The sequence below is a fragment of the Pangasianodon hypophthalmus genome, chromosome 2 (assembly GCF_027358585.1).
Source record: "Pangasianodon hypophthalmus isolate fPanHyp1 chromosome 2, fPanHyp1.pri, whole genome shotgun sequence".
Lineage (NCBI taxonomy): Eukaryota > Metazoa > Chordata > Actinopteri > Siluriformes > Pangasiidae > Pangasianodon > Pangasianodon hypophthalmus.
Genome location: NC_069711.1, coordinates 11,612,624 through 11,640,109, shown reverse-complemented (window position 1 = coordinate 11,640,109; position 27,486 = coordinate 11,612,624). Strand labels below are relative to the sequence as shown.

General features: G+C 39.6%; 2 protein-coding genes across 12 annotated transcripts in view; one reads left to right on the top strand and one right to left on the bottom strand.

Annotated features, from left to right (window-relative positions):
- LOC113526407 (R3H domain-containing protein 2) overlaps positions 1-16,866 on the bottom strand; it is a 57,661-nt gene extending 40,795 nt beyond the window's left edge. For 4 of the 11 annotated variants that reach the window (XM_053229165.1, XM_053229169.1, XM_053229182.1 and 1 more), the window contains exon 1: positions 16,379-16,866. The gene's annotated coding sequence lies outside the window, so the exon portion shown is untranslated. Of the gene's footprint in view, positions 1-6,173; positions 6,193-6,507; positions 6,626-16,378 lie in introns of those variants that run through there. The other 7 variants (XM_034312220.2, XM_053229180.1, XM_053229174.1 and 4 more) reach the window with 5 other exon arrangements.
- A 4,925-nt stretch (positions 16,867-21,791) lies between these two features.
- On the top strand, positions 21,792-25,731 carry LOC113526127 (inhibin beta B chain). Its single transcript, XM_026912940.3, has 2 exons — positions 21,792-22,613; positions 23,595-25,731. Exons 1-2 carry the CDS (start codon positions 22,202-22,204, stop codon positions 24,359-24,361), a joined length of 1,179 nt encoding a protein of 392 aa, XP_026768741.1. The 5' UTR covers positions 21,792-22,201; the 3' UTR covers positions 24,362-25,731.
- The last annotated feature ends 1,755 nt before the right edge of the window (positions 25,732-27,486 follow it).

The following is a 27,486-nucleotide window of genomic DNA, read 5'->3' as shown; positions in this document are numbered from 1 at the left end:
TTTAACCATTAATAATTTTTAATCTATTCAATTATGCAACATGCTGTCTTATTGCTATTGTTGAGTTTGCTTTCACAGGAGGAAAAAAAAACCCACTGGCACAAAAATTTCTTATAATGAAATCCTAAGAGCACCTGTTGATCGCTGTCAATAATATTAAAAATACACCACTAACACCAATTGGTTTTGCAATATCCATGCATGATCAAACCTGTACAACTACATTACTAATGCATAACCACAAATTCCACCCTCTCAACAAACATATTTTACTATACTATCTATACGATTAAATAAAATGTCAGAGAGAAGTTATAGATTTAGATATTAATTTGCACCATTGACTTAAATACCATTAAATAATGCATGAAATCATTTTACAACAAAACAAGCTTCGCATAAACACTAACTGCTCCACTACCTGCCCTTAGTCTTATAATGATGTAAGTGAGTCTTGAAAACAGTTTTCCATTATTTTCTTAGTTCTGGGAATCTTGTCAGAATTCTTCCCTCTGGTAATAATCCGTGCGTTACAGGTGTGATAGATTAGGTTTCAAATTAGCTAGAGATTAGCTTAAATCACTTCCTTAAAGTGTCCATGAAATGGCTTGAGAGCTGTGATTTGATTCTGAATGTTGACATTTCCTTCCGAGGGAAACTAAAGGACAGTGTGTGTCAAATGCTTTTCACTGATTTCCACGAAAGCCAACACTGTTTGAGATAGGCCACACCTCCTTTCAAATCAAAACAGTGGCTTAGCCAACTGGCTAAATAATGCAACCTACAGTTCAAAAGAGCTCATTCTCAGCTGTGCAAAATTTCTCACTGCCATTTTTCCCCATTGTGACTTGTGGCCAGTTTCCTAGAGCATTTCTTCAACCACTTCGGATTGGTACTGGGCAGTTTGTGAATGGCCTACAGCATTTTGTTTACAAGGGTGGGACATATGCTTTCATTTGATTTGACACAAATTGGATGAATTGGGCTCCCAAGTGGCACAACAGAAAAGCATTCCCTCTTTCATCCGGAGATCGCGAGTTAAAATCTCAGTGACAAAACAGCCATCCATGGCCAGGAGTCCAAGAGAGCAAAACTGGCTGTGATCTCTGGGTGGGAAGGAGGGCCTACTCTCTCTCTCCCCTCTCAATCACAGAGACACTAACCAATTGGTAGGTAGACTAAACCATGGAGAAAATGGGGGGGGGGGGATTCCCAAAAAAATATAATGTACAGTATGAATCATTAAAATTTGCCATTTTCCAGAAAAATAATAACCTGTAAAAAATTAAACTGAGACACACTTTGTCATTTTTCTGATGTATGACTTATGCATGTTGTATGTGTCCAACACCAAAAGACTCATTCTTCTTGCTCATTTTTTGCTATTTATGACCAATCATATTCAATTCAATGAATTCAAATTGTATTTATCACTTTAAATTCACTATCACCTTTCTTAACAAACATGAATTTTCTCATTGAAGAAGACCTGTAACATTTACAGGTGAAAATTATTCTTCAGACTACACAGCCATAAACAGATAGATAGCCAGTACTAGGTATTTTGCTAAAGGTTGGGTTTTCTTCTGATGGCAAACAGCAGACAGTATACTAAATGTGTTTTTACCATTTCACCACTTACTGGGGTTGTTATCCTGGGCTTCTAGCTGTCTCTTATTTGCACACGGGTGGCTCATGAGCACTTCAGCGTTGCAGAGTTGGAGTCTTCTGTGTGACGTAAGTAACCTGTGAGCGCTGCCACTGCCCGTATCACACTGAGCCATGCCATCTGCTCAGGTGCCACACTTCTCCAAATAGGATGGCACAAAACAAACACTGTACCCTTCCCCAACAGTCCCTTCTATTATTCTCTCTCTGAATGTTACCTCTCCCTCACTCCTCTGCGCAAAAATGTTTCTATTTTCATCCAGCCCTCCTGCGGCTTTAACTGTAGCTTGCACTGAAACAAAAAGCCTGATAGATCTTGTATGAATCTTTTATGAACTGCAAAATGAAAAGTGTACACATGGAGAGAGGAATGACTACATATAAGGGCTGAAACAAGCATCACTCATCAGCACTCATCTACCACGGGGTGAAATATCTTCTCCGAATTTGCACACATGGCCTATTTGTGATCTGCATTTCGAACGCCTTCTGGGTGTGAGGTCATAGCACACTTCCATCTGTTTTGCTAGCAAGCATGAAGGGATGCATTATAAAACATCACAATGCACAAAAAAGTACTAGCTCCAATGCCTTATTCACTTAACTTTAAGGGCTAGACTGAATAATTTCTTCAACAGATATTTGAATAAGGGGCTTGCCAACAGTTAAGGACAGTAACAAATGCAGCGTAAATTTTTCACAAAAGGAACACCGGGTAACTACACAGATGGTAGGGAAGGTGAATTACATTCTGTGCTCCTGAACTGGGTCGGGTTTATTGTTAGCTTACTGCTCACCAATTCACAATAGCATATAAAGTGGCCAATCAGCTGAATATGCCAGGAGTCAAATACGCACATATTCCATTATATTTTTCTACTGAAGGGTACAAATGTACACTGTACGGTCAAACGTATGTAGATCCCTGACCATCACACCCATATACTGTATGTGGCTCTTTCCCAAACTGTTGGAAGCACACAATTGTACAGAATGTCTCTGTATGCTTTAGCATTACAATTTCCCTTCACTGGAACTAAGAGGCCCAAACCCGTTCCAGCATGACCATGACCCTGTGCACAAAGTGAGCTCCATGAAGACACGGTTTTCCAAGATTGGAGTGAAAGAATTCAAGTGATCTGCACAGAGAACTGACCTCAACCCCACTGAACACTTTTGGGATCAACTGTAATGCCAACTGCACACCAAGTCTTCTCAACCATCATCAGTGCCCGAGCTCACTAATACTCCTGTGGTTGAATGCGCAATTTCCCCACAACCACGCTCCAAAATCTTGCGATAAGCCTTCCCCGAAGAGTGGAGGTTATTATAACTGCAAAGGGGGACTAATTCTGGAATAGGATGTTCAACAAGAACATATGGGTGGGATGGTCCAGGTGTCCACAGACTTTTGGCCATATAGTGTATCTTGAAAATAGAAACAGTGTGACAACACTTTACAAACAATTTCATAGTGTTTAGTGGTTAAAAAGATGCTGTCTGACTTCTTCACTGTTGCTAGTTTAGAGCTACTTTAATTACCTCTTCCCAAAAAAAGACCTGGTAACCCTTAAATTGCTGTGGCACATCATTCTAACCAATGCCAACAGTACATAATCAAACTAAGTAGCTAAGTGTTCAGCAGAGTAGCCCTTCTGCAGTAAGGCAAATATAACAGAACAATAATAATCATGACAGTTTGATAACATGCATAACTTCCAACACATTTGATAAATTACTGCACCAGTGTGAGCAATTTAAAGAGATTTAGTTAGTTTAAAAATCTAACTGTTCAGGGGGCAGCCTTTCCTGGTTGTAAATCATGGCTGTTCCAAATCCCAGCAATATCTATTCTTTCATTCTTTGGTATGTTAACACAGCACAGATTTATGATTTCAGCATAAAATTATGATCTTTCAGAAGCAAAAAAAAAGAAATCTCAGTAAACAGCTCAAGAAAGGTATGTCATTTTTACACCATTTGCATGATATTTATTTGGCCTTACAGCTAGCAGAAGCTGGTCAATCAGCTAGTCAGCCTGCAACCAAAAATGTAGCTTATAAATGTTCTACCATGTACCACGTCATACTTTGGAAAACTGTTTAATTTTATTTTTCAGCAATTCCCTATGAATTTGTATGCACTTTTCACATACAATGTCATATCCATATTCCGAGCCAGTGAGGTGCAAAGCATCAGTGAACTACTGTGAGGGGGGCCAACAACTCGGGTACCTGATCTGATCCCCACATGCGTAAACATTTTACAGCAGTAGCTATTGTCTAAACCGGGTGTTTACTAAAATGCTGTGTTGGCATTTTATACAACTTGCTATGGAAATAATTATGGGCAGGTAAAATACAGTAAATATTTTATTACAGGAATAAATGTGTTGTAGGTTTATCAGCTTGGCATTAAGTCCAATTCACAATTCAAATTACTAACTAACTATGCAAAGTCTGAAAGTGAAGGCTTGGTGCAGGCGAAGGACACTGCAGCATTAAAGTGAAGATGATCACGAACAGGCGCCGACCCACAAGTCCCATCCCGTTATTTTGGCACTTTGGCTTCATTTCGATCCAATTAAAAAAACAATAATAATAATCAGTATTATATGAAGGAGAACTGCAATAAGAGCACCATTTAGATCACAGGTGCAAATTCAGTTCTTTGACATAGACTCTGAGCAAGGTCTTATCTTTCCTAGGCTTTTTAGCAGACTAGGCTCGAATAATGAAGATGGAGTAAAACCTTTTCACCCATCTATCTATAAATCAGCAACAGAAGGAACAGGTCTATGGTTACAAAAGAACACGAGGCCCACATGACGGGAACGCAGACGAGCCTAGTTGACTAGAAGAACTTTCTCCACTGCTTCAGCTTAATGTCCCTTTGTAATTACTTATCTGACATTTGTGTGAATGTACTCTTTGCACATAAAATGGTAGAACAAGGAAAAAAGCCTTCCTCAAAACATCAGCTAATGAGGAAAAATAGGTTTTACTTGATACATTTGCTGGGTTTCAACACAGCCATCATCTGGAGCCTTGTTTCTCTAATGACTGTGATTGATGTATGCATGCAGACTCTGATGCTGTGATTTCCAGAGAGAGGAGTGTGAACTCGTCGACTTTAAAAACCAATTACACAACTTCCAATGAGTGCATAAATCACTGCTTTCAGGTGAAACAGCATTTACAGGCTTTTTTTTTTCTAATAAATAGATCTCGTGCATTTTTAAAAACCTTGTACAAGAGCTGGACTGACTGTGGAAAATTATGCTACAACACAACCATTTAAAACAAGATGTTGACCTGACATGTTCAGAGCCGGGAAAGACAGGAAATAGGCCTGAGCAAAAAAAAAATGAAAACCATGCAGAGTGTCGAGGCCATGAGGACTGTCTGCTATTTATAGTACCGGATTTTTTTTTTTTTTTTTTTATTCAGGCGATGTTTCTCTGTGCGTCCTCACTCTCTCTCTATTCTGCATTCCCATTTCCAATTCCTACTCCCCATTTCTACTTAATCCTTTTTCAGACTTCCAACAAACAATGTTCAAAAATAACGCACGTGTGTGCGCATGTGTGTGTACGACTGTATGCACTAGGCTCAGGTGGAAGTGCAGACAAAACTGTTGATGGCTGAGGCAGCTCTGCAGGGGCTGAGAGATACAGAGTGAGAGAAAGAGAGAGAACAAGTGAGAAAGAGAGAAGGAACAGAGAAAGATGAAGAAACAGAAGAACACGGGGTGGGGGCCGATGCTTTTTTCTGTGTGTGGGCGTAAAGGTAAACATCCTTATGAACAAAGTCTTTGGAAAATTCTCTTATGGGTTCTTTTCACCACCTCCTCTTAATGCTCTTCATCTATCCATCCTCCACCTTCACCTCCCACACAGTTACACACTCTTTGAACTGTGTGTGACAGTGTAGATGACAGGAGCATGGCAAGTTTCCCACCAACTCTCCACCTCCACCTCTACCTCCACGTCCACCACCGGCGCGTGGTGTGGACGGACGCAGTAAAAGGGAATTCCTCATTACTTGCCTCCATCCCTCCTCCACTCTCTCTGTCTCTCTCTATACAAGTGGGTGGCTACACAGGGACCTCTCTCAATGCCACATACACACAATATGTGAATGGCAACAACATACACACAACAGCCTACTAACAAATCTACAGCACAATTTAGCTATAAGGCAAACAAGAACAGGCAGCAAAGCATACAAATATTATGAAGTTACTTCATACGCATAATAGCATGAGGGCTGGAGAGGTAGGTAGGTAGGAAGAAGGTTATATCACCCACCCCAAGTTCAGAAACCACACATGTGCAAACACACAAGCACACACTAGTACACCAATTCACCCATGAGTTAGTTATATCACCATATCCTCCAGACGCCATCTACACTCTCTGGTTCATGCAAGGCAATCATAGATGCACAACATTAACATCAGCCTATTTCTGGTTTGATTTAAAAAATAAAATAAAAAGCACACACCATTCTTTCTTGAGGATTCTCAGAGGAATAGCAGAAACTCCACCAAGTAACACAGTAAACTGAGACAGCAGGAGAGCTGCAGGTAAAGATCGAGGTTCAAACAAACGATGAACGAGATGCAATACTGTATAAAACACATCATTAAGAATTCTCAATTACCTTGACCCTGCATGCACACACACACACACACACACACTCACACACCCCTTACTGTCGTCAGTGCTGTATTCTTGGGGATTCCGATTAGTGTTATGTGCTCGAAGCACAGAATGACAACAAAGTGAACAACGACAATCATAAAACTGCAGCCACAGAACCTCACCGATACACTCACCTGCAGAAAGAGACAAATCTTCACCTTCTTTTTCCCTCTCTTACGGTCGACTCTTCCCTCTCTCCTCTACATTAGCGTGAACGGAGGATGCTTCGGTTCTGATGCCCCCTTTCTTTTTCTGAATGAAGCGCAAGAAGAATTGAACTGCACTCACTCACTCACGCACTCTCTCTCTCTCTCTCTCATCCCAACTTACGAGCATGCGCTCATTCATTCTCTCCACTAACCTGCTCTCATTCAAAATACTTTTTACAGTGCAGTATATCTGAAATAACCAGAATATAAATTCACCAATGTGCAGATTCAGACACAGACAATTAAAAGAACTTCTTCCAATTCCAAATGATCATAAAAACACCACAACACTAAAAATAGAATACATTAAAATAAGTATGCAGGAATTTGTTCTACTATATAGTACCCTCCAAAATTATTGGTAAGCTTCATAAAAATGAGCAAAAATGATTATATAATATAAACACTGCACACAAAAAAATCTAAAATTTCCACTCCATAGGAGAAAATCTTTTTTTTGTTCCAAGAAAAAAAAAAAGTATTAGAATTTTTTTTCCCAATAATATTTGTGTCAAACTTGACTCAAATGACAACCCTAAAGAATATCTTCAATAAATGCAAACAAATTATCATTCTTGTAAAATCTTAAATATTATTTATCATCCGCTCTCATTCCCCAAGAACCCTGTTGTTGCCTTAAATCATGTCCTGTTTCTCTGGAGTATAACATGGATCACTGACACCTTGATACTGATACTGATCGCATCATGAATTTTCCCAAGTACCAGGATATTTCAGCCCAAAACCTGGTTGCCTCTGCCAGGAGGTTTAGACTTGGCCATAGATAGAGATTTCAACAAGATGATGAGCCAAATCAACACTGGTTAAAGAAAGACAATATCACTTCAAGTTGTTGTTGCTAAAGGTGGTGCAACATGTTACTGAATTATAGGGTGTACTTATTTTTTTCCCCACCTGGTTTCTGAATGTTGGTTTATTTTTTTTTAGGAAAAAGGACTATACACTGAAATCTGTTGTGTTTTTTTTGTTGTCACCAGAAGTTGGTGTGGACCACATAATTGTCATTTAGGCCCTGATAAATAAAAACACAGAATTGAAGGAGGGTGTACTTTCTTTTACCCATGACTGCATTAATTAACTTTAAATGGTCTGCATGGAAAAGTGGACAAAGACCCCTCTACAAGTGTTTACATTGTTAGACATTACAGGAAGAGACTCTGTGCTGTTATTCTTTCCAGAGCTGGTATAACAAAACATTAACTGCATGGATACCAACAAACCATTCTGCACTACTTAAAAACCTTTTTGTTAAAGAAAAAAAAAAAATGTTTGAAGAATAGCTTACCATGTGCCTGCATGCTTGAGCTTAAAATATCACTTCTTGCATGTTATGTTTTGCTCATTTTCATGAAGGGTATCAATAACTCTGTAGGGCACACTATTACCTGTAAACATGGCACAGCATTTTTAAGCATTGCAGAGCCACACGTCTCACATGAATGCTAACATACTGTTACACATGCACATTCATATTCTGTTCCAGATGAGTAAAGGTGCCAAGCCTGGCTCCTAATGTTAAAACCTAGATCTGAAAATGCAAACACTTCAGCATTATCACATTCCCCATACAGTCTCAACAGGTTTCAACCATCTGAATGATCTGACTGTAGGACTGAGGAGAGGGAGCAGGTAATAAATCTCACCAGCTTACATCTGTATTTGGTTTGTTAAATGACACTCTTAAGTCAGCACACTTTAATGTATTACATTCTATAATTTCAGTCAGTAATTTGGATAACAGAAAAAAATACCCAAATATAAAAATGTTAATGTTCAAAATATCTAGATTTATTAGTGTAATTTTCTGTTATTGTAACGTCGTCTGGTCTCCATATTCAACCAACCATTTTGATTCACTAAAATATTCAATATCTAGTATTAACCACCACTGTGATCAGGTGTGTGAGCATACATGTGTGTTTTAGGACAGGCTAGACGCTTCACGTGACTAAGAAAGAGAGCCTGTACTAATAATACCCAATACTGCAGAGGCTAAAGAGAGATCTGTGTGAGAGTGTGTGTGTCTGTGTGTGTGTCTCTGTGTGTGTAAGAGCGGCTGACAAATGCTGGCTACTCCCACCTTCACTCACATATGTCAAAAGACAGTGATATCATGTATCAAGTACTGCACCATATAAATAAAAATCCACTGCACTATTAGCTAGGCTGAAGAAATCATGGAATCTGATTTTGATGTACCTTTGTCTCTGCAAACCCAAACATCTGCAGATTTACCTTCGAACTGACAGGCAGGGATTTAGTAAAAACTGCTGGTGAGAAAGTAAATCAGGAAATCAATTTAACTAGCATGCAAGCACTACTCAGCAACCAAGAGACGGAGATGACGAAGGCGGAGCTACAAAATCAGATTAATTCACATTTTTATATAAAAGCAAATAACATTATGCTGTATGGTCAGATCCTTTAATTGTATAGCTTTTAAGGTGTATCATGGTTATAGAATGCTCTGTAGGCATATACGCCAATCAGCTATAACATTAAAACCACCTGCTTACTATTGTGTAGGTAATCCTTGTACCACCAAAACAGCTCCGACCCGCCAAGGCACGGACTCCACAAGACCTCTGAAGGTGTGCTGTGGTATCTGACACCAAGACATTAGCAGCAGATCCTGTAAGTTGCGAGGTGGGGTTTCCATGGATCGGACTTGCTTGTCCAGCACATCCCACAGATGCTGGATCAGATTGAGATCAGGGGAATTTGGACACCTTGATAGTCAACACCTTGAACTCTTTATCATGTTCTTCAAAGCTTTTCTGAACAATTTTTGCAGTGTGGCAGGGTGCATTATCCTGCTGAAAGAGGCCACTGCCATCAGGGAATACCATTACCATGAAGGGGTGTACTTGATCTGCAACAATGTGTAGGTGGTACCTGTCAAAGTAACATCCACTTTGGTAGAGGTTAATCTTTGTTCCATAACTTTTCTGGATCATCTCAGTATTTCTGTGTCAATTCATATCAGATGATCTGATTCTTACTGCTGATGAACAGTTTGCATCTTGTGGTATGGCCTCTATATTTCTGCTCTCAAAGTCTTCTTCGACCAGTGGACTGTGATACCTTCACTCCTGCCCAGTGGAGGTTGTTGGTGATGTCACTGACTGTTGTTTTTGGGTTTTTCTTTACTGCTCTCACAATGTTTCTGCCATCAACTGCTGTTGCTTTCCTTGGTCGACCTGTTTGATGGCTGGTTGTTGGTAAACCAGTGGTTTCTTTCTTTGTCACGACATTACAAATTGTTGTATTGGCTAGTTGCTTGTGGAATGGCTCTGATATATTTTCTCTCTTTTCTCAGCTTTAAAATGGCTTGCTTTTCTCCAACAGACAGCTCTCTGGTCTTCATGTCAGTTTATCCTTTTTAACAATAAATGCAGTCTTCACAGACAAAACCCAGGGCTCAAACCAAGACTAGACATTCAGAGCTATTAATTGTTTAAACAGTCAATCTAGCAGGACACACCTGGGCAACAAGAAACACCTGTTCCAATATTTTTGATCACTTGAACAAATGGGTGGATTCAAACAAAAGGTGCTATTTTGTTTAACACATCTAGACATAAATATCAGAAAATGAAAGCTGAAATTTTGATCTATCATCTCATACTCCTCTTTTGATCTCAAACCCAAATGTCTTCAGTATATGGCAAAAACAAAAGAATTAGCCTTGCCGTTCCAATACTTTTGGAGGGGACAGTGTGCGTGTGTGTATATATATATATATATATATATATATATACACACACACACACACACACACACACACACAGCATTTGCTTGGCTGTGATGTGTTTAGCGAGTTTAGCATCGGCACCACATTGGAGCACTATACGGCAGACTTAACAGGCCCGGCAACAAGGCATTACATTTACGTTGCATTGTTATGTATGGTGCAGGAACTCTAATATGCTGTGAATCTTTGTAAAAACTAAAGATCTCAGTGTGGAGTCTGTTTTGGACACCTTTTAAATTACTGCTCTGGCTTCTATTTCCAGACAATAAATGAGAAAAAAGAACTTTGTATTGTGTTGTTACAAAAATTAAGTTATACTGTATCAAGTAGCCATTAATTTAGATTTGAGTAGCTTCACCCAAGGATTGCTAGTGAATTACAGAATAAATCAGCTCATAAACATACAAATGTGCTTCCTACAAGGGACATGAAACCTCTGTATCTTTTCGAACTGCTGCTCATGCTGCTGCAGAGGGCAGTGTAACACACTCGGACAAAAACTCTATCTACCCTCTTCTGCATATATGATCCCAGATGATGAGTCCACAATGGTCTTGTGACACTGTGATTGACAGAGAGCGAGTATGCCATTCCTTCCACCCAGAGACCAAGGCCACTCTGGATGACAGCGGCAGCGCTGGGCTTCGAACTCAAGATCTCCTGATGCTAGTGTGAGCGCTTTTATGTTTGGGAGCCGGTTTAGGTTTGTCTTGAAAGTTGGTAGAGACACATGAAAGGTATGGTCCATATACACAATACTAATAACTAGACAGGACAGCTATTATTATTAAGCCTGAAATGTTGGTAAAGATATTTCAGCTACTGTGAAAGTTGGTAGGTAGGTTGGTAGGTAGGTCTCTACCATCATTACCCAAATGTACACCTATGTATGCCTCTGACTGTGAGTACTAGTAATTCTAAAGTAAGCTGCTTTGTTTGGGAAGCTTAGGGACAGTCACAAGAACAGTCAGTTCCAGTCGTGCCAAATGCTGTAGGACTAACACTGCACCACTGTTTAGTGGCAATTAAACAGAACTGGAGATGTGTGTGTTTGTGTTTCAGTAGGCTTTCAGTCATATACATCTGCAAAACGCATTTTTCAGTGATTCAAAAGCTAGATAGATAATCTTGTTGTTTGGGTTTGGCCACCTTTACTTTTAGGTGTGTGTCTGCCTGAAAAGGCTTGTGTGTCCAATCAGAAACCAGGCTCTTGACTTACTATAACAGCAATCCCCACCCTCTAGCAACCATCAATAATTAACATTTGACAATCCAGAGAGAGAGTGAGAGAGAGAGATGGGGGTGCAGATGTGCAGAAGGGAAAGAAGCATGGAAGGGAGAAAGAGGCAAAAGCATAGACTGAGAGCATGGAAACATCAGAAAACAAGAGCGAAGAAAAAAACAGAGCAGAATGTAGAAGACAAAAGCGAAAAGACCCATAATAGAAACAAAGACAGGAATTCGATAAAACGTTATGAAGTTGTGAGAGGTGAGAATACAGAAATTAACAGCATGGTAAATATGGGGGAAAGTGGGAAAGCTTGTAGGTGAGCGTGACAGAGAAAGGGAGGGAGATGCAGCAGCACCACACACTTGGTGCTCCAGTAGGTGTCTATAAATAGCACTTCCAATCTCTGAAGGAAAAAAAAAAGCTATTCGGCTTCTGCTGTAAACCAACCATAAGAAAACAGGCATCAAGAGAATGTGCACAAATACTGTACTTTGGATTTGCATGCATGATTCTCTTGTGATGTTAGAGTAACAATCAATAAGAGTTTGGAGATGCAGTGACCCATTTACAAAGCAAGCAAATTTATACATAAATCGTTTGCAGGAGCATATACACAAGATCTGTATTCAGGAAAATCTTGTTAGTTTGGAAAAACTTGTGCTACAAAAGCTCCTGTATAAATTTATCTCTAAGGAGACTCACTAATGGTAATTGATTGCTATGCTTCAAATCATATAACTGGCATGACATACTGCAATTTTATATGCAGATTATATTGTTTAAATAGCTTATTTATTTCAATTTCAATCAGGGCAACAATGCCGCCCTTTTAAAAGAACGAAGAGTCAGTGTGCGTCTACGGTACTTCACGGGTACCTGGCATTTATCAACATGAACATATCAGTAAGAAGAAAATCAGCTTTACCAAAACCTTGTGAAAATTTTTAGCTTGGTTCAGCCTAAAAGATTTTTATGCTTAACTTTAGTAAATGATTGAGAAATGCAGTCCGTTATGTGCAAACTGCATTAAGACGTAATACTGTGGATTCTCCCTCATCAATATCTGAGCAGTGCTTCCTGCTAAACATGAGCCAGAATCACCGGCGTCTATGACTCACTGCTGTACGTGGGAGGACCGCACCAAATAAAGCTGCACATTGTTACAGCTGACACCAAGCTCTCATGGCCAAATATCAGAGAAAATAGCAGAGTGCTCTCAAACAGGAGAAAGACTGCTTCTGGTGTAGTTAGACCAATCGGATTATTATTATTATTACATTTGTACTTTAAAGCTGCTTTGAACATTTAGGGAAAATGTTCTTGGCATCTGAGAAGCCATTAGTAAAATATGTCCAGTCTTTGTAACTGTCCCAACCAACATGTTAGTTAATAACACCAAATTTGAACCAAACAGCACTAATTAAGCAGCACATGGAGGCATTTGTGCATGGCTGTTATTTTGCACATGCGCATGTATGTTGCAAGAAACGCAAATATATCAGAAAGAGAAAACAGACACACGCTAATGCAAACCATATTTTTGTAGAAATATCAGAAATGTCAGTCAGTCAGATTTTACCATTAAAATGAGAATAGACCAGGAAAAGAAAGAGAAAAAAAATGGCTCTGTGGATTTCTTTTGCTGAAGAGAGCTGAGCGTGTTAAACAGTCTGTCACTTTTCACTGAAATCGCAGCTCTGTGTCGCACACATACATAGAACATGAACGCTCGCCCATCACGTTGTCGCTCGCTAGTGTGAACACAAGGTAAGACTCACTGCTACTCTTTTTAAGGTTGGCCATGGTGACAACATGAAAGGAACTTAAGCTATAGCCAGAACAAACGAGAATAAAACGAGAATAAAAAGCTGCAAACTAATATCAAGTCAAAGTCAATCTTATGTCACAGAAAATGTAACTGAAATATGAAGTATTTTACTGTGCAGTTTCAATGCCATGTCTTACATTAAGCACAACACTTTTAGAAACTGACCACAATGGGACTGGGACTCACTCGTTTTAGCAAACAAGAAGAAATATGAGAAAATCAATTTTATCTAAATTATTCACGATGGTGGTGCTTGTACTTACAGCAAGTTGTAATTATCCGCATTATCAATTTATCTGGGCGAGAGGCAGGAATGTTTTCCTCCATATGAGAGTTGATGTGGTTCTAACAACAAGGAGACTCGTGTTTCACTACAACTGTACACACTGGATCTATACTGGAAACACATGTTACATAAGGCTTAAAGAAGTATCGCTTTCACAACTGAAGGATGAAAAAGGTTTGTGAAATGAAATCACAGGCTACACAGCTACGTAGTGTCCGGTTCAGCACACTTTTCACAAACACTGATTTTCCTGGCATTTGTAAAGGTCTTTGCTTTTGTAAGGCATGTTCTTGCCGATTGTTTCCGTGGAAAGCAAATGGCTTTTCGGTATAGGTTAGGCTTGTTTTGAAAATGATATAATATGCATATTGAACAAAACATCAAACTGCAACTGACGTGCAAAACACTATGAACATGACACAAGGGCTGGACAGCAAGGCAATACCTCACACTGTATAAAAACAGATAATAGTAAGAACATTTGAGTAGCGGAATGCAATCGGAATCACGGCCACAGAACTACAGGTTAGTTTATTCTCTTCAATGCTACAGATGAATTTACACAAGAGAACAGACAGACATATGTAGATAGATTATATATATATATATATATATATATATATATATATATATATATATATATATATATATATATATATATATATATATTATACTATATACCTAGATACCAATCACAACTTGTGCTTCAGAAGAAGAACTATATTCAACGATGTATATTATCATCATCAAGCGTATCGCACGCCACATTCAACCACAGCAGAAACGGTCTTTCAGAGTCTCTACTGGTGGACAAATTCCTTCCGGCTTCTCATTTCCACCACTGTACCTCTCACTGCTGCCAAGCATTGTAAAACAATACTTTCACAACACCTTACAATTGCTGTTATCTCACTGTCATATAAACGAGCAGAGACACGTTTTTACAGCTGGGTAATCAAATAAGCCTTGTGACGTTGTAAGCCTCATGGTGACGTCGAGGCACTTAAATCTAAAGTTCACTCAAAACTTTCTTGAGATATACCTGTCAGTTGTGGTGGACTGCGGTCTGGAAACAGAGCAAACCGAGTACATGGGGGGAAAAAAATACAATAGCAGAGCCGATGATCACAGTATGTCGTTAATTGACTTTAGTTTTCTAAACATGAACTACGCCACTTGTGTAGTAGATTCTCTGTCGCACTTTATCCAATCACATGCATTTATGTAGATTATTTAGCTGAAGGCAAGTGGATCCCTGGAGGACTAGTGGTTAGGCCACCGCAGCCTGGGTTCGATTCCCAGCCAAGAAACCGACTCCAGGCACTGGGGTTGCATGCGACTGTGCACTCCCAGTTCCAGTCCCAAGCCTGGAAAAAACTGGTGAGGGCTTCATCAGGAAGGGCATCCGGCGTTCAAAACTGTGCCAAATCAAACATGCGGACCAATAATCCACTGTGGCAACCCCTAACGAGAGCAGCCGAAAGAACAACATTTAGCTGAAGGCAACTCATCGGATCAGAGACTAGCTACAGGGGGGAGAGACATTAGTTCAGAAAGCAGTGGAGTTTCATATTTTCAGATTTTTCTTTCTTTTCTTTTTTTTTTATTTACCCCCTGTGATCTGATTAATGAAATACTGACATTGTTTAAAGAAAAGTCTCTTAAAACTTTTAGCTTTAGTCCAATTCATAATGTAGAGTGCTACTAAAAAAAAAAAAAAAAACACTACATCAAGTTGCCTTATTTATAGGCATAAATATAGGCATTAATGATCAAATATTAAAAGGTAACTTCTGTCAATACTGTGGTCATGTTAGTGACTTTTCCAGACATTTCCTAAGCAATGAAGTTTATGTAACTGGACCTTTACAAATTTTAGCTGACTATCCTTGGTCTAGACTCAAACACGATGAAATTAAGACATAACAGTGTTTAAAAAATTTTTATTTAAGTTTTTATTTAATGGTGTTTTTTCAATCGCTGGAGTTGTTCTTTATGGTCTGTGATAAATTAGTTGAGTTGTTGGGGGTTTTGTTTTTGTACAAGTTCAGTCACCATTTAACAAAACTGGTGTATATAAAATCAACAAAATGCATATCTGGAAGTGCGACTAAGCCTAACACATTACACATTCTGTAAATTATTCATTGAGGGAAAACTTTCCGAGCTTCACATTTGTTCCCGGGGTGATTATTCACCGAGTGTCAGGAAGCCAGATAAAATCAGGAGCTTTCTATCTCTCTTCATGGATGCGACAAATCCATCATTCTGGAAACAGCTAGGAGAGCTAATATTAGTAGGTTAGCCTCCTTAGCTAGTCTGAATGAAAACGCTGTCCACCAATAAATACATATTGTCCTAATGATACTAATTATAAATATAAGTGACAAAAGGTAGAAAACAAGTTTATGTATAACGTCTAAAGCTTACATGGTTAAACACTTCTTTTAGCTACTCCGTATCACGCTAGCGAGATTGCTAGCTAACTAATTAGCCTTTTGCCATGTTCAATAAGCGGCTCAGGACGCCTGCTAGTTAACTAGCCAGCTAGCTGTAGCTACAGCCAGGTTTGAAGCAAGCAACGGATTAGTTAGCTAGCTAAGTTACATTACTAACACCGGCTCTTTGTCAACAGGATACATGAGCGACACTGGGGATAAACTTGTGTCAACTTACCGTGGCTTTACTTGTGCATTCAAAGCATCCAAACTCCACCGTTATGTACTGAGCTTCGACACCGGTTGATTAAAATGTTAGCTAAGCTCTATCTGATTTGTCCGTCTAGTTTTGCTAGCGTTAGCGCTCTAACACTGAACCATTAACTTAGCGTACGAGAAATCCTAGTGATAAAATGCCGGTGTGCAGTTGTTGCATGCAGTGAGCTAAAAGCCTTCAGCACTTCTGTGCATGTGTGTGTCTGGTCACTGAATAACAGCCTGCAGTGTCTAAATGCAGCTCCTGCACACCAGCTCCTGCACTGTGGGACTCTCACTGGCCGCCTGTCGCTGTCTCAACCCCGTTAGCTAAACACGCTAGTCCACACAGCGGCTCGTTAATGCTGTTAGAGCCGCTATCCGCTATCCTCTAGCTAGCTTAGCTTAGCTTAGCTTAATTTAGCTTAGCTCGTTTCATGTCTCCGGCACGGTCAGACGCGCTGTGTGAGAGAGCGCACTTCAACACAAATCCGCTATTATCCCACATATATACTTATAACAATAGCAATATAATGCCAATAAAAAACACACATGTGGCTGTTGGTTAAGTGTAATATAATGTCACTGTGAGGGAAAACAGAGAAAAGTAAATTACAAAAAAAGCTAGCTTGATATGTGTGCCTTATCTCACCTTTGTATTAACGCTATTAAATTGGCATTAACACGTTTACTGTAGACTAATTTAAACTTTTCCAGCTTCCACCCCCTGGGATATCTATCTATCTATCTATCTATCTACACTATATGGCCAAAAGTTTGTGGACACCTGACCATCACACCCATATGTGGTTCTTCCGCACACTGTTGCCACAAAGTTAGAAGCACACAATTGTCTAGAATGTCTCTGTATGCTTTAGCATTACAGTTTCTCTTCACTGAAACTAAGGGGCCCAAACCTGTTCAGCATGATAATGCCCCTGTGCTCAAAGTGAGCTCCATGAAGACATGGTTTGCCAAGGTTGTAGTGGAAGTGGCCTGCACAGAGCCCTGACCTCAACCCCACTGAACACCTTTGGGATGAACTGGAACACTGACTGCACCTTCTCACCTGACCTCACTAATGCTCTCATGGCTGAACCCACAGCCATGTTGGAAACATCTAATCTAATGTGATATGGGTCAGGTGTCCACATTGTGAGTCATATTGTGTACCTATCTCTTCTGTATGTATATATACTCACTGTACACTTTAATAGGTACATCTGCACACCTCATTTATGCAGTTATCCAATCATCCAATCATGCAGATGCACATCAAAAGCTTCAGTTAATGTTCACATCAAACATCAGAATGAGGAAAAATGTGATCTCTGTGACTTTAACAGTGGCATGGTTGTTGGTGCCAGATAGTCTCGTTTGAGTATTTTCAATTTTGTGCATTCTGAGATGCTTTTCTGCTCACTATGGTTATAAAGAGTGGTTATTTGAGTTAGTGTAGCCTTCCTGTCTGGCCATGCTGTTCTGACCTCTGACATCAACAAGGAGTTTCTGCCCACATAACTGCCACTCACTGGGTGTTTTTGTTTGTTTGTTTGTTTGTTTGTTTTTCACACCATTCTGTGTAAACTCTAGAGACTGTTGTGTGTGAAAATCCCAGGAGATCAGCTGTTTCTGAGCTACTTAAACCAGCCAATCTGACACCAACAACCATGCAGTGGTCAAAGTCCTGAGATCACATTATTTCCACATTCTGAGGTTTGATGTGAACATTAACTAAAGCTCTTGACCTGTAAGTGTATATAATAACTTCATTCATGTATTCATTTATGTAGCATGAACTGTATGATGAATATAGAAGTATGATGGACTCTTAATAATGCCTTACTTTTTCTTTAAACACATTAGTAAGTATCCAGAGTAGCAGTAGCAATATCTACTGTATTGTGCCAATTTACATAACATACAACTAACCTAACAAACAAGTATGTTAAACTTTATACCTTAGATTAAAAGCCATTCCAAATGTTATGGCCTAGGTTGGAGACTATTTTGGTAAGTTTTATGCAGGAAGGAACATATGACAGTGATTTTAGCAGGATAACTATAATAAAACCTTTGCCACAGACAGCTGAAAATGATAAATCACAGTTCATTGTTCTGTCTTGGTAATTCTTTTAACTATGTTAAAGTGCTGTATTGGCTAAAATGATTTTAGATGATCGAAATTCTCATCCGGGCACTAGATGTTCCATAGAGCTACGGAGAGAGCTGAGGTGATGCAATCTATTTCAGGTTCATAGACACAGCTAGAAGGCATAGTCTGACAGAACTTCTTGGAGGGCTTTTTTTTTTTCGTTTCTTTGTTTTTTTGGAACAAAAATATGGAAATTGTTCTCTTTTTTCCCCTATTTGCAGAAATGTGATGCTTGCTATGTAAAAATGTGTGTTTTATTTTGAATATTATTTTAATGTTCCTTTGTATTATATACTTTGGGTAGGAGTCATTTTGCTGATGTGTTGCAAGATCCCTTATGTAATAAAATACTAATAACCCATTAAAGACAATAACTCATTAAAGAACAACAAATTCCAACTATTATTTGTGTTCTGTCCCATGCCAGATAGAGTTAAATGATAATATGGGAGGGAATTGAAGTTACAGTCCCCAGAGATTCACATTCACTAAACTTAGAGCGAGGCTACACTTAACCCATATTTCATATGTTTGTGTCCTTCTTGGACTCCTGGAGCAGACTCAAACTCCTGAAACAACTTCATTTTAGTTACTAAGTCTCAAACACTACTCAAAACCCCACAGAAGGTGACAAGAGAGCATCTTTATGTTCATTATATGTTAATTGTTTGTAGTGTCAAACCAAACCAAATAACAAGTGAACCAAAAGTATGGATTTTGCTCCGATTCAGTCTCTGTAAATTGATTTATAGGGGTGAAAGCACCCAAAACAGCTCTGTTTAAAGTCTGTCACAGATTTCATCTTGACCTAAACTTCTTTGTACTTCTGTGTAGCTCCACCTTGTGGTCTATCTGTACTTCACAAACATTTAAACAACCCTACCATTGTAAAACTGTTAATGGACTACAGGCTATTTTCTTGAAATGTGCACTTTATGTACTGTGTCTGTGGTGAACGTCTGGATGTGTTTGATTCTCCTGTTTTTTAAATTCTAATATAATTAATTTGTTTTTATATAGAGGAACATGGCATGTATCATTTGTCTCTGTGTTGTGCGTTTACCTCATCTTTCTGTAGAATTCTTTTTTTCCCCTAAAAACATATAATTTGTCAGAGCTGAACTCGCAGTGCACCCCATAAGGCAGACACAGAGGCATCTTGTTGAGACCATCTGGTTGCTCTTCTTTAGAGTTCATCAACTTCATAGTTTCCCATGATTTTGCATTGTTTTTACATCTAATTCACCCCATCACCTACTAAAGGAGCTCTTCATAAGTTCAACTATGTGTGTCAGAGCAAGAGGTAAAGTGTAATCAATCTCCAACATATTAATAGGGTTATGAGTAGTCTGCTGCCAAAATGAAAGAAAAATGTACTTGTTTTATTTTTACTGTATATACCTTTTAGGTATTTTATTTAAAAAAAAAAAGTCCAATTTTATATAATTATCAGTACCTTATCATTAGCCTATACATATCCTTCAAAAATAAAATAATGGAAAGTATAATCAACTGATTCAAGTTTGATCACATCTACTGTAAGTATACTGTGATATCATTAAAAAGTACAGTCATTTGGCTCTAAAACCACATGAATAAACACTAATTAAAGTGACATCATAACTTAGACATCATCCAGATTAACTTCAGATTAACATAGTAGGCTAATGGTACTCTTAGTTGGAAGGTTCTTGTGACCTTTGCTCCACAGTCAACAGCGCACATATGAGGCCACCTGTAAAATCCAGATCTGCTCTTGTTCAGTCCAAGGTACAGGTTAACTCACTATTGCAAGACTGCATGATTCAAGTGTTTGTGTAAAGTTTAAAAAAAAGATTATTAGCAGAATGTACACTCACAGAAAAAATACTATTAAACTGTACCGTCCTTTGTCACTGGGGTGATATCTTTATCTTTTGCACCTTTAATATATATCTTTCACCTGGAAATGTGGATATAATGATTTAAGGTACATAAATGGCCCGTAAAGGTTCACTACATGCACCTTTCTGGGGGAAAAGGTACAAAATTTTTCTTGTGAGTACCACAACAGCCACAAGGAAGGTTACAGTTTAATACCCTTTTTTCTAAAATGTGTGTTGTGAACATTGTTATTCTGAACAACACTGAATGGTACAATGCAAAAGATTTGTGCAGAATGTAATCTTCCTCTAATCTTGTTCTCACCTGCCAGACTGACATACTGAGACACACTATTTGATTTTGTGTTCTTCAGTGGAAACTGGAGTGTGCTGCTGGACTGTCAATTTTTAAATAAAGTCTACAGATGAATAATTTAATTGAAATATGTTACATCTCTCTCTCTCTCTCTCTCTCTACGGTTAAAATTTTTACCACTATGAAGTTGAAGCAAAGGGTGGGGATCGATGTCCTTAGCCTATTTTTGTGCACTTTTCCTGAAAATCTCTGTTTGCTTCAGCTAATATCTTATCCTGCATGTACACAAAGGCTTTTGGTTTGCACAAAAACTGCCAGATTATTTGGGGGTATGGGAGGAGGGAGATGGGGGGAGTACCAATCTACTGACATGGAGTTCCTCTGTCTCTCTGATCAGCTTCAGTGAAAAATATAAACTGTATATCCCATGCATTTTACTGATCGACTACTGAGACACTGTATCTTCTGGGTATCCATCGAATTTGACTGTATAGCTGAAACAACAGCACATGGAGACACTTGACTGAGACCTGTGGCTCTGTGTTGCACCTGCAGGGTCCTGCAGCTAGGCGGCGCCTAGGCTTCCTGGAAAATCAGGCTAATATTCGTTATATTAAAGCTTTTCAAATAGAACAGCATGAGATGTATACTTACACTGACCTGTGCAACACTTTATTCTCACTTCAGGTTTACTTTACGTGTAAGTCGGCACATGGAAAGCGCGTTTTGCGCAAAGCACACTGACAGTGTTCAAGTCACAGATTCAACAACAAACAACCCATATAAAAATAGCTACCTCCATTCCCCGACCCTGAAAACCGTTAGATTAGGTCTATTCTTTCCCATGGAGGTGAACAGCCGATTGCATGATATTTACAACACGTGCTTCCGCATGCTTTCCTGAAGCTGACTGTTTGGTTTGGATGTGTGGCAGGATGGAGGTCATTGGGATAAAGATCATGAGCTCTGGACTTAGCTCTCTCTCTCTCTGTCTGTCACTCTCTCTCACACACACACACACACACAGACACTCACACACACACACACACACGCCTGCCAGTGATGCGCTGACTAAGGGCCAGCATTTGGGCCTTCTAGTGTGGCTATACGGCACGTATTGTATCCCTTCTGTTTGCTTTCTTATGCTCATAGATGGTAGTAATAGTAACTTTTGCAGTGCATCTCTCTCTCTCTCTCTCACTCTCTGTGTTTGTGTGTGTGTGTGTGAGTGTGTGCGTGCGCGCCCGCGCGTTAGAGCGTCCTGACTCGTTCATTGGTGCGCTCATTGGACGTGTCATAACTTTTGGTGGATTACCCCAGTTTTGTTCTGCGTCTGGCACAAACCGGCCTCCACAGTCAGCCGCACGTCACAGTCACCTCTCAGCGACAGCATCACCAGTTCTTGCGCTTATTTTTTTTTAAAGCCCCATCCTTGTTAATGCTAAAGAACCTGAAGTCAGAAAAGACTCTAAAATGTGCTTAAGCTCTGCACCGATCTCTTGTTTATATCCAGCCGTCTGGGCATGCCTGTGTGGTGATGGGTGGCGCGGCATTGTTCTCACGTCGCTCGTGCTGCTGAGCGCACTCGTACCCGAAGGCCTAGGAGCGGCGACTGGCTGCACGACATGCGGCGTTCAACACATGGACAAGGGCTCGGAGGAGCTGTTCCTCATCGAACTGGCCAAAAAGCAGATTCTGAGTAAACTGCACCTGCGGGAGAGACCCAACATCACGCAGACGCTGCCGCGCGCCGCGCTCGCCACTGCTCTGCGCAAGCTGCATGCGGGACGCGTGAGAGCAGACGGTACGGTGGAGCTGGAGAGCAGCCTGCACAGCGCACAGCACACAGACCAGGCGTACGAGATCGTCAGCTTTGCCAATATGGGTAAGAAGCGTAGTTTAGTTTAGCTTGAGATCAAAAACTACTTTACACCCCAGCATAATATTAGCAGCTAGTACTAACACTAATACTATTTAGTGTGTCAGTATGTCAGTGGTGTTTCAGACGCAGCTATACACTTTTGTTTTTAAGGTTTGGCACAAAATGAACCAATAAAATTGCTTCCACGACCTCTTGTTGAATGTGTTTTGAATAGTTCCTAAAATAAATAGACACAGATTTGTACAGTGTAGTTGGCATACTACTTATATATACTATCCATTACAGTAGTTCTGACATAGTCTACTAATTTAATACTGTTGGAGTAGCCTATAGAGGTGTAATAGTTTGACCTACTAAAAAATGGGTTTTTCAAAGGTTCTTTGGATAGTTAAGAGTTCTTAGCTTCTTATTGTGCATAGGGAAACACTCATCTGTAGGGTTCTCCACACAGCCTTTAAGATTTACTCCAGAGGGACAGCCTTTGTTTTAAGAGTGTATAATGATGGAATCTAATCACCTGCTATTTTGGTGTCAGCTTTAACAGTTCTCAACTGTGACCCACATAGTGCCATGAATGTGAAACTACATTTACAACTTGCTTTACAAATTGACTTTTAAGATAACTTAAGGTGCAGATTAATTAAGATGGGTTATATTTGTGAAAAATAACAGACAAGACTACACTAAAGAAAAAAGTCTCCAGTGTTGAATTGACTTCTGCATAAATCTGCAGTGTTCATGTAACCTAGTTTCGAAAAAAAAAAAAACTGCTGTAAATATTCATATTGGTGATTTCCTTCTGTATTTGTGTCAAAAATAGTATATAAACAAAATAAATGTAGCTACTGCTTGCTTCTTTTATTCCCCTCAAACCTTTTACCCTTTCTCCCTTCCACAGTTCTATTAAGATCCATCTATTTCTTATCCTCCTATTACTGTATCCATTTTTCTTTCTTTTTCTAAAAAAAAGTGCTCTTTTTCCAGATGATGTGGATTCCAGCGGTATCAGCTCCATCATGTCTTTCCAGTTTCTGCAGGAGCAAGGTCGAAGCATTCAGGTGCTGCAGTCCTCCCTATGGGTGTATGTGCGCCCAGCCAACAGTCCCCTCCCGGCTGGCCGTGTCTCTGCCCAGGTGTACTTGTCAGACACAAGCAGTGGCAACCGCACCCTCCTGGTTCAGCGCAGCATTGAGGTAACACGGGGTGGGTGGCAGACCTTTCCCATCACCCGCACCATGCAGGCCTTCTTGGATGGTGGGCAGCAGCACCTGCAGCTGGAAGTGCACTGTGAAGTGGGAGGCCAAAACCTGTGCAGCCAGAGTGGTGCTGATGCATCCCAGAGGTCCTACCTGGTGGCACAGGTGCAGCTCCGTGATGACGACCCCAAGCACACAGTGACCAAGCGCTCTCTGAGCTGCGGTGATGATGTCAGCGTCTGCTGCAAGAAGGACTTCTACATCAAGTTCCAGGATATCCAGTGGCAGGACTGGATCATCGCACCTGAGGGCTACCACATGAACTACTGTATGGGCCAGTGCCCGCAGCACCTGGCCGGCTCCCCAGGCATCGCTTCCTCCTTTCATGCCACAGTGTTCAGCCAGCTGAAGGCCAATGGCATTCACACGGCTGTCTCATCCTGCTGTGTTCCCATCCAGAGACGTCCACTCTCCATGGTCTATTTTAACTCGCAGCATAGCATTGTGAAGACTGATGTGCCTGACATGATCGTGGAGTCCTGTGGGTGCACATAAACAAATAAGGAGTGTTAGAATCAAGTTCATGTTGCAGAAAGGCACTTTTACCATGAAGGTTTCTGAGATATTGTTTGAGATTATAAATACATATTCAGATACCCAGGGAAACATTATATGCAGTAATAGTATAAAGCAATCTAGTTAAACAGAGTTTATAACCAAGCTGCTTTAGTGAATCATCCTGTTCTTTACCCCCTTCAAAGCAAGGTATTTATAGCATAAATATATAAATGCAATACTGCTGAATCAACACCTCTATAGCAGTTATAGGGAGGCTCCAATTCTTTTCACTGTACTGTTTGATTAGTTTTCATCTAAGGCCACTGGCCTGACCTCTGCCTGGTTACCCAATAAGATGGGTAAACATTTAATTATTGCCACATGCTGAAATGAAGGTCTAAGAAGACATGATGGTAAATGTGACACACTGATATCTGCTTGCTGTTGGATTGTAAGGCTTAGATATAAATCAGATTATGTCTACATCTGCATATCCAGTCAAAACATGATATGTTTTACCAAAGTTCTCAAAGCATTTTATGTACTGTTTTGGTTACATTAAGCATTAGCATTAGCAAATGGTGTGTGTGTGTGTGTGTGTGTGTGTGTGAGAGAGAGAGAGAGAGAGAGAGAGAGAGTTTGTGCCTGTGTGCTTGAGATGTTTTATTCAAGTATATTAACTTAAGACTTGTTTTTAGACATGTTACTCTTGTTTAGATATTGTTTAGATTTTTAGATTTTTTTTTTTTTTTTGTAAACATTGTTAATTTATGCTAAAATCCAATGCAGAAACTTTTCACCAACCATGAAAGACAAAGAGATCACTTCCCCAAGGTTTGCAACAAGTTGTCTTTTCATTGAATTTAAAGCACTTCCTGTCCCAAAATATATTAGCATGGGGATGTTTCAGGGTTATGGCATCATCATTTGCTTCATATTCCATGTTTACACTTCTCTTGATTTCACCATCAGGGCCACAGAAAAAAGAACAAAGTCTTTCTAATGCCAGGCTTATGTAACTTCTGCCTTTATAACTTGCATGTTTGACCTGAACACGTAGGATTTCCAGGAAAGTTTTTTCAAGTTTTTCATGTTTTATTTTGTTGTTTTTCAATCATTCACATGTGTATATTATTTTGTTTTTCCATTTCCATTAGTACTGGTAAATACACAGTAACTTATGTCTGAATGGCAATACTGTAAGTTAAGTTCTCAGAAAAGTCTTTCATTTTTAATATAATTTATATAATTTTGTAAGGATGTGCTATTTTCTTAAAGTATTATATTTTGAAAATCTTGTACTCTATAATGTAATTCTATTGATTTTTTTCTATTTCAAAAAAATAAATATTTTACCTATTAAAGCAAATGGTTTATTAGGGTTTTTATTTTTGAGAAATATCAAAATCTGAAAACTGATATATTGTCATGACACCATACTTTTGTCATCTGAAAAAAAATGTAATTAGATAAAGTATAAGTAGCCTAGAAGATGGGCCACGTACATGTTTTTTTTGGGGGGGTTACAAATACTGTACAAGTACATCAATATTTTTAATGCTAAAAAGTTTCATAAAATATTGTTGGTTGTCCGGTTGGCATCTGTATATGCTCTATTATTGATTTTGAGCACTTAAAATCAATAATGTCTGAAAGGCAAAGAGTGTGTTTGCTTGGGCAAACACCTGAATTAGTTTTTCTATGGACCGTCTATATTTGCCAAGTAAACATTCATCTTTTTTTCAAGACCTAAATCCACTGTGAAATTTATTGAAATCTTTAAGAACATATGACTGATAGTGAATCTTTACATTCATAGTGTATTGCGCACTACGCATGGCTTCTGATACAAGGGCCACTGGATGATAATCACAGCACATTCTAGAAAGCAGCGCAAAGAGGTTTTATATGTCACGTCTCCTTATACAGGTAACAAATTATGTTCTTAGGTCACCAGTTACTGAACTAAGGCTTAGTAGGAGCCTGTCTGTCGCCAGCTAATGCACTTGCCAAAGCTAATGTACTGGGCAGAAGCCTTGCCTGTAACATTTTCCGCAGTATTTTATGTGGTTGTTTAAAACCTTCTAATATTTAAAGGCTTTAACAGTACTCTGGAAGTCTTTTTTGATTATTTGATTACTTAATGCCAAGCTGTGCTAACATGTGACATCCAAGAGAATTTATATAACCTGTTAACAAATTTTGCTAACACTTCACACCTTCTGTTTTATAGGAAATAGGTATATGTTCACCTGTACCTAATAATCGTAGCGGATTTTAACGTGCAGTAAATGGATGAAGCAGGACACAAGTGCATAAAATCAGTGTGGTGTTTATTATGGACAGTCAGTGAATTGTTTTCGTAATCCATAGAATGGGACAAGGGTAATCTATATTCAGAATTAAGAAATACAGGTGACTGTACAAAAGGACACGACAGGGTATATAAAGACTCAACACAGAACACTTGGACACAATCAGAAAGCACACCAATTACAGGACGGGGTGGAGACAAGACTAGAATAAGAACAAATGCACATGGCCATAAAGAAGCACATGAATTCAGCACAAAAGAGAGCATCCATGTGAGAGGAGGAATTTGTAACAGTAACCCCCTTTAAAGTGTGGCTCCCGAAGCATAACTGCATAGTCCAGAGAGGATGAGCCTGGGCAGACCACATTCCCACTGCCACATTCCCAAGTATTTTGACTTGAGGCTGGCATTGCCCAGAACAAGTGAAGACATTCTTTGCAAAGGTGGGACAAGGCAGGGTGAGGTGGGGCAAGGTGGACCGACAGTGGTGGACCAACGGTCACATCCACTGCAAAAGTGGAGCGAGGTGAAGTGATAATAATATCCTCTGTGAAGGTGGGGAGAATTGGAGCGACAACAGGCAGAGCAACAACATCCTCACCAATATCCTCCCCATTGAAGTAGTGACGTCCCTGCCAGGTTCAGGAGGCGGAGTGATGATGTCCTTGCTGGGATCAGGAGGAAATGAGACAACGCCCTCACTGGGATTAGGAGGAGTAGCGATGAAGTCCTCATTGGGCTCAGAAAACAGAGTGATGACATCCTCGCCAGGGTCAGGAAGCAGAGTGTCTCAGGCCTCAAGTCAGGC